Source organism: Neopelma chrysocephalum, unplaced genomic scaffold, assembly GCF_003984885.1.
Source record: "Neopelma chrysocephalum unplaced genomic scaffold, ASM398488v2 Primary Assembly neopelma1_97222, whole genome shotgun sequence".
Lineage (NCBI taxonomy): Eukaryota > Metazoa > Chordata > Aves > Passeriformes > Pipridae > Neopelma > Neopelma chrysocephalum.
Window position 1 is genome coordinate 3,434,525 of NW_020925863.1, and position 12,382 is coordinate 3,446,906.

General features: G+C 38.7%; 1 protein-coding gene across 1 annotated transcript in view; it reads right to left on the reverse strand.

Moving 5' to 3' along the window:
- Window positions 1-12,374, reverse strand: part of LOC113961490 (uncharacterized oxidoreductase ZK1290.5-like) — a 40,153-nt gene extending 27,779 nt beyond the window's left edge. The window contains exon 1 of the mRNA XM_027671857.1: window positions 12,248-12,374. Within this exon, the coding sequence (XP_027527658.1) occupies window positions 12,248-12,332 (85 nt within the window). The 5' untranslated portion in view covers window positions 12,333-12,374. The remainder of the gene's footprint in view (window positions 1-12,247) is intronic.
- Window positions 12,375-12,382: the final 8 nt, after the last annotated feature.

Genomic DNA, 12,382 nt, shown 5'->3' on the forward strand with positions numbered 1-12,382 from the left:
GCAGTGTGAATTATAAGGCAAAATCTAATCTTGCATTTAAAACTAATATAAACCAGCACCCATTCCATCCCCTTATTGTTTCCAAAAATATTTTATTAATAATTTTTTTTCTCCAGAATTCTCTGGTCAAAACCAGGAATTCCTTTAAGAAATAATGTCAAATATAAATAGGTCTGGAAAAGTTCCCCACTTTTTAGCTAGTATTTTAACTTGTTTTCCTCGGAAATATCACTGTTCTCTCACTGACTGAACCAAGGTAAATTTGACCGATCCAAAGATGTCCAAGATAATTACATTCTACGGATTTTGTGAAAATTGGTGGTTGTGAGGGACGAGGATACTGCAGTGAAAATATGGATAGGTCAAAGGACACAAATCCATTGAAAACTAGGCTTAATTAGTTACGTTGTTATTTTGCCACAGTTACTCATCACTTTCTTGGTATGCTGAAGAACACTGCTATCAAAACTGGGGTGAGAAACATGCTCTGACAACCCATAAAAAGTTCCAAAGATTATTAGGAAGGCATAATCCTGTTCACAATGCAGTTGCTACAGGGAAAAAACCCCAGCACCCCAATCAGCAACACCTCCCCCAAATCCTCAAAAATACAAAACCAACAACATCTCCCCACTTGAACCCACTAAAAATGTAAAACAACACAAACCAAAATGCTACCCCCCTGTCCCAGATTTAGGCACCATCTCAGCTGACTGTCAGCCTCATTAAACTTTCTGTTCTCCTTCGCGGAAGCTGCAGAACTACAGACAGAGATCCAAAGCACCAGCAGTTTTTCAAAAGAGAACCAGGACCTACTTTCCCTCCCTGCTTTCTCCCTTCCTTTGTGGAGAAGGGTGTCTTCATGTTCTTTGTGAAGTGTGAAACGATTATTTATCTGAAAATACAAAGATGTTCTGTGACATGAATAACTTTGGCTACTTGAATTCAGTGGAATAACATCAGAAAAGTTCCTGTTAGTGAAACCACAGCCAGAATATTTAGAGGTCACATCAGAGATTAATGATCTTCTGACATCGGTACCCGGTACTAAATTAGAACAGTTGACAAACAAAACACCTGCAAAAATGGCCATTCCTTTCCTGATTTACCTCTAAGTATTCACTTAAGAAAAGAACTCTCAAAAGCAAAAGCTCAAACATCCTTTTATCGATATTTAGACACTTATTGTGGATATATGGTATTGTATACCGTAACAGGCTTGAAATTCCTGGTGCTATTAGTTTTATTTTTACTATTTCAACAGTATATCAACAGAAACAAATATGAATATATTAAATTTTTTGCTCTTGATATGGTTTCATTTCCTAATTACCTTATGAGCAAATTCAATGATAAAACATAAAATGTTGACTATACATAGTGCAAATGAACATATAACACATTTCAAGGTTTATTGCTAATCCATTCACAAACCCACATGCCTCTTCTATGGAATGGCTCAAGGACAGAGAATCCTTACTTGCTGTCCTTGCTGTCTGTCTTACATCCTCCTCCTCATTCTGTATTCATATGATCCTCTGACAAGCTCATTTGGATTGTCAAATGGCAAAACAAAAAAGTACAGTTTTAGGGTTATTCATGAACCTGAATGACTTCTCAGAGGAGAAAGCCACTAAATTTCATGCAAGGGACGAAGCAAAGAAACCTTTAGTGGTAGCAGTTAAATAATTTGATCTAACAAGCGCTTTTATTAAAACTAAAACTAAAATAAAATCACAGTTGTCTTCGAGCCAACCAACAAATGATCAGAAAGACCTTCTCCATGAACTTGTCTCCTGGAGCCTTTCTATTATGTTCCCTAACACCATCCCTAGAGCTGCTCTAAGCCAGGCAGATAATGTCACACTAACTTTCTACAACCACAGCACTAGAACCCAAGTATTCTGACTGCATATTTTGGCATAGTTTTATCTTAACAGGGTCAGTTACTCTGAAAATACTATTTAGCATCACATGACAATGTATTCATAGCATCCTCTCTCTTCTAGAGTGTAGGGCTTTCCTCTGTAGCAGGTGAAATCAAAGTCTGTGAAGCTACTGTTATACTCCACAATTTTCATAAGGTTACTAGAGAGTATTTCATGTTACGGGTTCCAAATTTAATCACAATTAATTTTACAAAATAATTTGGATATTTTATTCAGAGTCCAAGACTGGCACGCAATGTGTGTATAAAACAGGGTAGCTGCCCTTGAGGGAACGCAGCCTATAGAGACAATAGGCTTTTGGAAGAACTGGTAGAACAACATCAAAGATCAGAGAAAGGCACTGAGCAGACTCACACTATATAACCAATGGTTCTATAATTGGTCAGAACTAAAGTAGCACACAGGTTTATCTGAAACTCAGTCATTTAAGGCACGTTTCTCTTGCCTCTGTAAAAGTTATCTGGATTATGGGTATTTTATATACTTTAGTATGAAAGTTTTACTTCAGTAACATTTCTCACTTTTTTTGTTTTTCTGTTTGCTAAATATGATCCATTGCTTAGTGCAAAGGTGTCACTCTGGGACGGTTTATCCCCTGTGCAACTCAGAATACACTCACAGAATTCAATAACACGAGCAAAAAAAAGAAGGCAAGCATCGTTTTAAACTGCAATTCTACTCAGGCAAGTCTTCACAGGCACCAAGAAACAAAATGCAGGAAAATACAGTGTCGCCGCAAGGCAAAAGGGTAGGAGAGAGCCATTACGTGTTTATTATGTATCCAGGGAAAGGGAAGCCAGAATTGCTAGTTTTCTCTCTTCCTGAGAGGAAGGAAGAAATGGCAATGAGCCATTGTTGACAGAAGCACTCTATTCCCTCCATCTCATAGAGGCTCTGACTGTAAGAGATATTAAGATCATCTACTGTAAAATGACCACACATTTCTGTTCACTGGCCTACCACTTACCTAGACAGAACCTTAGAAAAGAAGGCAGGTGTAAGAGCAACTTCTCAGAATGTGTCTCATGCCAATCCCAGAAAGTCTGCAAGTAGTGTCCAACATCAGCAGGATGCTAACGCTCTGATATGGCACCAATCCACTGATGTACTTCTGGCAGCACAAATACACTATCGCTCAAAAAATGCAAATAAATTTTTCAGTGGGAGTAAATAGATTTCCACTGGAAAAGTGCCAGCTATTTAAATTATTCAGCTGTAGTATACGAATATTTTAATCATGCAGAACTTATCAATAAAATCTGGAAAGAGACCTATACATTTGAAAGGCAATTATGAATGTGTAATTCATGTAGAAATTTCATAAGCAGAGCAGCAGCACACATTTATTTAACTGCCTTTACAGACAGACTGCCAAATCTTGGAGCCTTTTCTTTCACTCCACACTTTCCCACCACCGTGAGAACTATTTCTCATTAACAACCAAATTGGTTTCAGATGCTCTGCTATAAGATGTTACCTTAGAAACCATTTGGTAAAAGACTGTGGCTTCCTTCCATAGAAATCTCAAGCAGTGAAAAGGCAGATTTTCTGGCATAAATCAAATCCAATTTCTAGGGTTCACTAAACCTTTTCTCCTCAGAATAATGTTTTGTGACTAGATCTTAGCAGTTAATAGTGCACGAAGAATTGCTGGTGTGAACCAGTTTTAAATTATTTTCATTCTATTTCCTTTGTTAACTCAATTGAAATTACTTCCAGTACTTACCATACCTTGACAGAACTTTTAACTTCATAACTAATAAGGATATTTACTGGTACAGCAAATAGACAGATTGAACAAAAATTTTATTTTCCTCCCCCTTAAAACATGTCCTTAACCTACTCTATCTGATAAGGATGACATTAATTGATTAACAAAATTAGACATTTGGAAGTACCTCACAATAAATGAGACAGACTTGTGACAATTGTTTCCTCTTCTAAACAACTTTCACAAAAAAGAACAATAAAAAGAAAAAAAATCAAGCCCATACTCTGTACTTAAGCAGAACATTACCATAATCACTCCTGCTGTGAAAGGTTGACTTAAAAAAAGTTATGTAAATAGTTTACGATTAAGCATAACCAACATAAAGTTATGTAAAGGGACAGCAAATTTAAGAAGTGCAGTTCAACATGAGACCAGTAATTCAAAACTGCTTAAAATATTGTGAAGATAATATTACAGGAAAAATTATAAAAAGATTTATAGTGACATAGCTTTACACAATGAAAATGCACATACAGTAATTATTATTGTAAGATCCTAATTCAGGACAATGTTCAAGCTGATGGCTAATTTTTTGACATAACAGTGCCCTTTGCTCAGAGTGCAGAGCAAGTGCAATTGTGAGCCACGACAGATCCAACTTCTGCACTGTCATGTGACACTGGGAGGTCTGAGACTTGCCGTGTCCCACTGCTGAGTTCCAAGGACAGAACAATCCAGACACCCTTAGTGCAAACTAAAGCTGAACAATAAAGAACGTTTCTGATCAAACGCTAACTTTTCCCCACATCATCTAAGAATTTAAAATGCATGTTCTCCAGGTTTCCAAGACAAAACCATCTCCTGTAGCCCCTCCTCTCACATTGCACATTCAGCCTTAGAACATTACGCATTAGAATGCACCGCGCTTCCATTCAGGCACTAACAGTGAGAAACAGACCTCACAGTTACGAAACTGCTGGAAAGCCACAAAGATGCCTTTCCTTTTTCTCTCCCCTCTCCCCCCATAATGAGGATTTTGTATCGCTCTCAGTGCTGGAGGTACTTTGCAAACACATTAGAACTGAAGTAAGTTAAGGAATTAGCACCTCCCTTCTCCCCATTTGGAAGCACGAGGAACTACAGCAATTTAGGTTACAGGAGCATGTGACATCACCATTCAACGCTGCCAAAACTATGCTAGTGAGCTCTGGCAAAGAAAAAAGGTATGAAGACTAAAATCTGCTACATGAAGGTTGAAAGATAAAGTTTAGCTTTCTTTTTTTGCCCCTCAAAGTTTGGTGTAATTTTTCTACACTACAGAAACATGGTTAAAGACAAAAGTTCTATACACTGGAGCTTGCCTCTCTGTTAATTTCAAACTGCTTTCAAACAAAAATCATTTGTTCTTTTCATGGATGATTAAGTTTGCAACATTTAAAAGTATTAATGGCAATAGAAAAGTTAAAAGCATACACATGAAGTGCCTCTGCTTATACTGATAAAAGCTTTAATTATTAAACATCGATAGAAATCTAAATTGGTTTATTACTTAGATTTAATGAAGGACATTTAAAATTCATCTGTATCATATCACCAACAGGGTGATTACCAAAAAGAAATCAGCCTGAGAAAAAAGGTATTTTTCTGCTATGAAATCATGGTTCATATGGCAGAATATAAATAAAATCCCCAGCAAAAATACAAAACCCTAGCCTCCTAGATTTGTAGGTGCACAAAGAGAGCAGAGACAGAGTAGCAATTTCCCCCAGGAAAAAAATATTTCTGTACTGTGTACACTCCGATATAAGCAAAAGTTGGCTCAGCATTTTGCCCCAGTTGCATTTATGAGTAGACTTTAAAGCAACATTTGTAGAGCATTCAGTCATTTTTAAGGAATAAAACAGCACCAGGCTGGAAGTAGGTAAGTTCAAAGAAAGCAAGGAAGGTAGGAGCTCACCAGGTTTAGTCAGGTTGGGAGAGGGTAATGCTTTGTCCCACTGTCTACAAACCCACAGCTGCCTGGGCTACGGCCACATTTTGTCCATGATAGAAGTTAAATATCTGGAGGCCCTCAAAGCTCAAGTACAACTTCTCAAGGTCAGATCTACTGAAACAGTGGGTGAATTGAGACAGAAAGATTTACAGAGGCAGCATTTTGTTCATCACAAGAGGCTATTAAGGCAACTTGGTAACCATGGGTGAGAAGCAAAGCCCCGACAGAATAAAAAATAAATGGTTGAGACATAAAACAAAGGGAAGAAATAAACAGCCAATTCTTATTAGGGGATAAGATTAACAGGGGGGAGTGCCATAGGTTTTGGTATCAGGACCACTGTTCCATAAATTTCCTTAAGAATCAAAGCCATGAAGAAACAAGAACCTGACTTTAAAAAAAGGCAGTAACAGTAGAAAATGACAAACAGTGAAGCCTTGACTCTGTTGCCATCGAATTGAAAAGCAAGATCTCATTTTATTCCAGTCCCAGCAGGACTGGGTCTTTTTTGACCACAGCTAAGTTTAAGAATGAATATGAGCAACTCTAGGATTAAGAAGCAGGTAACTGGATTACTAATACATAATAGAAGGGAATGTTAAAATACTTCCATTCAGCATTATGATTTAAGTTATATGTAGCATTTTCACTAAAAAAAAACCAACAAAACCTGATACAATGGAATTGGAGCAATCTGATTCTTTGCTGTTCTCCAAGAAAGTCACATGTGCTGTGAAAAGAACTGGGAACAGTACAAGGAATCCTGAGTGGTTGCAATACAAATGATACGTCTTAATGCAATCAGCAACGTAAAAATCAGGAAAATCTTACTTTTAAGATATATTTACTTAGATAAAGGTACAGTGGAGTATCAGAAATATTATCTATGGAACACCCTGAAATGAGGACAGAGATATTTTAATGGTTTCCCTTGACTGTGGAGGGATTCTGTGTGTGTCTGTGTGTATTACTTTAACATCTTAGTAGTGCAACATACTGACAAATGCAGTAAAAAAGCAATTTAAGCAAGCTACTAGTGCTGGAAGTTAATCAACATCACATTATTTATTGAACTGATTTTTATTCTTCCCAGGCTTTGGCTGTTTGATGAAAAGCTGCTCAGAGCAGTACCTGACTGCTTTCCCAGCTACAGCACCTAGCATAATGACACTGGCCATTCTTGAGTGGCCCTCTGGAAAGAACATTATTACTATTAATAAAATAGTCACTGTGTGCATCATGAGTAAGGCACAATGAGTATAAAGACTTGATTATTTCATTTAGTTTAACTGCCTGTCCTGATGCCCTCTCCCAAGCAAGCATGCAATTAATTTTATACTTTAATAGGAAGGGATCATTAGAGAAGTTTTTGTCTCATCAAGTTGTTATTAATTCTAGCTGCTCCAAGGATTACATAGAAAGCAACTTTACACAAAAACAGTCTATGAATTTTCGGTATCACCAGCACATTTTGTCAGGAAATCACTAGCTATTTGACCAACTCACCTGAATTTAATTACTACTGTCTCTAAAAAAAAACCCTAATAAAACAACAAACAAACAGAAACACACCAAAAAAACCCCTCTTCTAATGGGAATATAACTACCATATCAAGGGCATGAAGAAAGTTTCAGTAGAAAGTGCCAAAACAAGCCTTAAGAGATGTCAACCACTCAGCACATGACCTTGAAAAAGCTTCCTAATATTTCAGTTACAGGAAGAAAAGCCCTTGTGCTACTGAATTATAATCAAATGCTTTAAATGGTAGCATTTTCACCCCTCAGACTTTTAACCAAAAAAAAAAAAAGCTGACAACTTTCTAAGTGGGGGCTTCCTGCTTAGCAGCAGTAAGCATGTAAGCATGAACAATTCAAATTGTATTCATTTTTTTCTAAAGCCTGATGGGGATGATGCTGTGTGCACCATTTTGACGAGCCATACATTTTTGAGGATGCTGCTTTAGAGAAGCACCAAGTATCCTGCAGTTAAGACAAGAATATGTAGTTTTCTACTATTGTACAAAGACCTTGCCAAGTACCTGATTCTAAGATACATGTAGCTCCTATGAAAAAGTGTAACTACATCAACTTCAAAGCAGCACCACATTTTATATCAGTTATTTGCCTATATTTCTAAAACACTAATAAAGCCTTAAAAACATGGAAAGAAATTATAGCTATCTTATTAGCAAGATAGTGAATTCATCCTTTTTCTAAAGCAATCTAAAGCCATTATGAGTTCATGTACGCTCTGGGGCATAGTTTGACACGACACAAATATTAGGGCCAAAATGCCAATTCATTCAGGCTTGAGCCTACTCCAGTTTAAAGCAGCCTTTGTAATGAAAATTGACCGTAAACTTGCCTGACTCTCTGTCCATGAATAATATGGGCTAACACAAATGTTAGAATTAAACCATGAGAAACATAAAGTTATCAACAGTTTTTATAATCATGCAATAAACAAGATGCAGATTATTTTTATTTTTTAATTAAAACTTTAGCTATACAACATATTTCTAACAAAGGTGGGTTGTCTTATAATTGTTTGGTATCTCAGGAAAGTCAGCTTGTTTTATCATTGCTAGTAGACTTGTCTTTCTGCTGGACACAAGACAGATAAAAAATATGAATATGCATCTACGTAAATATGGAATTTTGGATATACAGAATTTGGTACGTTATTCCAAGTAACCCTTCACAGAACATAACTTTTGCACGCTCCACAGCCTCCTCTGAAGTAAGAATTCATCTTTCTCATAGGAGATTTCAATGGGAATGGATCCTCCTCAGTAAGAACAGTTTGTGTAAGAGAGCACAGAGCCCCAGAAAGAGAACGGTAACCTACTGAAAGACCACTTAACCTCCTTCCTCTCGTCTCCCCTTTTGCATCAAACCATGACCAACTTACTGAACTTCTCCTACACAAATCTGGAAGCCAAAGCAGCTGTGACATGGAAAGCCATTTAAAAAAAGGAAACCCAACTAAAAAAACACCACCACAAACACCTTTTGATAACTGAATTTGAACAGAAAGAACAAGTATTTTTGGCAGAATGCCATCTCAGGCTGCTGTTGCACTCTCTTGAGTAACATGTTCTGGCCAAAAAGCATGTTACCTGTCCCCTACTTCAGCTCCCAGCTACTACAAAAGGGGTTTCATCACTTGGAAATAACTTGCATACCTGTCTGAGCTGCCTTCCAGTTGACTCAACTGGAACCATCTTAACAGCATATTTCTCTCTCTGAAGCTTTTATAAAGATGACCTAGCAATAGAGGCAATATACAGATCTATGAAAGTTGTCTTTGAGGGAACACATAACAATTATGTCTGCATGTTTTAGAGGGATAAGAAATGACGACCAAACAAATTTCAAATCCTGCAGAAAATAGCCTTGCAGAAAATGCATCCTCTTTGAAGAAAGTTCTTCTCTACTTTATAGCCAAGCTTCTGCGCTGCAAACATTAGTTAATCTGTAAGCCTGGAACAAAAATAAATCATTAATATGGAAAAGAATAGTGAAGTGAGAACACCCACTTAAAGATCTCACTGTATTAGGCTGCATATTGTGGTACTTATAGCTTGTCCACAAATGCGAGGGTGGCGAGTCTTGAACTTTTTTTCCTCCCTTCTTTTCTAAAATTCTCAGTGTTTTGAAGCATGTATAAGGATTTCTTAAAATGACCTGTTTGATTCCTATCTATTACAAGATCCTCAAAGATCTGCAGAATATATAAAGCAATATGTCAAGTGTTACTACAGCAAGACAAGAATAGATAGGTGAAGTCAAGGAATCAAATCCTGCTGCTCATGACACCACCACCACTGTAAGTCAAGAGCAGCTCCTTGAAAGCCATATCTGACAGAAGTTACTGGGCCAGAAAAATTCAAACTTGATTCTCTTGTATGCCTCTATCCATTTACTGCAGTTTGAATTCAGGCCTAACAACAGACAACTCAGGGCTTACCAACATGGCAAAAGGACAGAGAGCAGCAGCTTTTGTGTGCAGAGTACAAAGGAGGCTTTCTGCCTGGCTGCTTTCTAGTCAGTTTATTCTTCCTATAACCTAAGAAATATTACAACCTCCAACAAAAAAAAATCTGTTCTGTATATAGTCTGAAACACCGTTCAGCATATACTGAAACAATGGACAGAAGAGAACCAAGTCCATTCTCTAAAAAAGACTATTTATGCTTTCTTTAATTTTATAAAAAATCCCCAAGTGAACTAAAGTGGCAAAAAGTGTTACAGGTTAAAAGAACCAACCAACTCCTCAAAAAAAACCCCAAAAACCAAAGAGCAAAACGAAAAAAACATAGCAATTTTGAACAACACAGGCCCTTTTGCTCACTACATAATGACTGTGTAAGGGACAGCTGCATCAAGTATTCTTAAGACTAACAGATACTAAAATATTAAATTAATATACTGAGTAAACACATACCACGTGTTTATGAATATATGCATGCACAAAAACACGCAGTAAAAGCAGTTAACAACATTTTGCAGACTTCCAAATTCTTTTCTTTTTTTAATCTTTGGCTGATGATGGTGAATTGCTCAGACTTTTCGTTATGTGGAGCTCAAATAACTTTGGGTACTTCGAAACAAGCATTACAAGCTTTATCTGCTTAGCCTTTCTGGATAAAAACCCAGCCCTATTAAAATCAAAGACCAACTCCTATTGACTTAAGTGGCTTAATTCACTCTAAAATCCACAGCTCTAATTTTGCCTTCCTTCATACTAATGAAAATCCTAAATAATTGCTCTGAAGTCAGTTCACATTCATAGGATAAAGACAAAAAGAGCACAAGGGCAATTTTATTTTATAGCTTAGCTCCATACTTGTGTGACTGATTAACTCCACTGTCACAAAGAACACCAGTGCCTTTGATTTGTATGTTTATGTAAAAAACTGGAAAATCTGGGATACTGAATGTACCCATGATAAAGTGGCATCATGAAAGACTAACTTGGAAGGGTATTAATGTTTTAGAATATTTTATGAATCAAAGAGATTTCTGGAAAGAGTCTTAAGAAGAGAAAGAAAAAGAGGCTCAAATACTGTTCCAAAGAGGAGGTTTTAACCAAGGGATGACTTAACTCCTCATAAGACCGAAAAACTAAATAATGTCAACTATATAAAAAGACAGTTACTCAAAGAAACCCAGAATGCTCTGGCCAAGTATGCAATGGTCATTGGTGTGCGTATGGTCCATGTTTGCCTCTCTGTGGCACACCTTCCAGGTGCTCTGCTACAGCTCCTGTTTTGGGAGAGTTCACAGTCTCTTTATCTGCTGTGCTACAGCATGGGCAGGGCTCTGGCACCACAGAATTAGTTATTAACCCTCCCCTGCTCACATGGCCCTATGCTGACTTGGAAAATGGCCTTCAATAATTTAATAGTTTGACTCTTTCGAACAATTAGCAAATCCACTAATTAGATGAATTTGTAGTTCAGGATAGTATAAACCTGACATTCCTATATACAACCAAAAGGAGCATTCTGCTGCAGGCCAACCTTGGGTTTATACTACATTTTGTTTGTTGAGGTGGGGGGGAAGAGAAAAAAACCCAACTTTCAAATTTCGAATGTTTTCATACCTAAGTTCTCATTGCAGGATGGTATTCTGGTTAGCACACAGCCTTGTGTTCCTAGGACTAAATGCAATAGCTTTCCTGAACTAGTGTTAATTCAGACAACTAATGCGGTCTTAAAATGACTTTTCATTTTTTCCCTATGTTTCCATTTTAGAAAATGAATTCTTTAAGAATTTCTCACTAAACAACTGATAATAAAATTAAATGTAAATTATAAAGAAGTTAATTCTCTTTTGCATTTTCATATTTCCAGGCATATTTTTTCTCTTAAAAACATATTAAAAGTGTCATACACATTTGCATGAGCAACAACCAAAACCACACATTTGTTAAGCTTCAATATGTCATCAAACCTTAGTTTACAATAAGGAAAAGCAATAATAATAAAAAATAAAAATAATCACACCCCAGATTCTGATACACTGCAGGGTTTAACAGAATTTGAATTCTTCAACACACACAGGCCAAGTGCTGCTACAACCACAAGGCACAGGCCCTGTGCTTCTCACGAGCCGAGATTCCTCCGCAGGCTCTCAGCTGCAACAGGTGCAGTAAGATTAACCCTGGCTTGAAAGTCTGCACTAAAGAAAAGTCTGCTCCCAGATCTCGTAAGAAAACACACCCAAAACACCAAACCACGGCACAACGCCCCGGGGCAGGCGGGAGGGGAGGGGAGGGGAGGGGAGGGTTGCTGTCCCCGCAGCACAGCACCGGTGTCCCAGCACGCCTTGCTGGTCCCATTCAGCAGGAGCACGAAGCTCCACCGGGCAATAAAAGGGCTTTCGGAGGAGCACCGGGCCTGCCCGGCTCGGCACGGGCAGCTCGGCAGGAGGTTCAGCCCGGGCTGCCCTGAGGCGAGCCCGGCTGCGGGCCAAGGGCAGCGCCGAACCTGCCGGGCCGGCCGGGCCAGCCGGGCCCCGCGGTGACCCCCGCCCGCTCACAACGCCCCTGGCAGGGAGGCGGGTTCGGCCAGGCCCGCCGCCACTTACCGAGCCCCAGCAGCGGGATGCTGCGGCCGCTGGCGAGCGGCACCGTGGGGCCGCCGCCCGGCCTGGGCCTGCCCGCCGCCGCCATGGCCCGGGACTACAGCTCCCAGCGGCCCCTGCGCCCGCGCCGCGCCACGG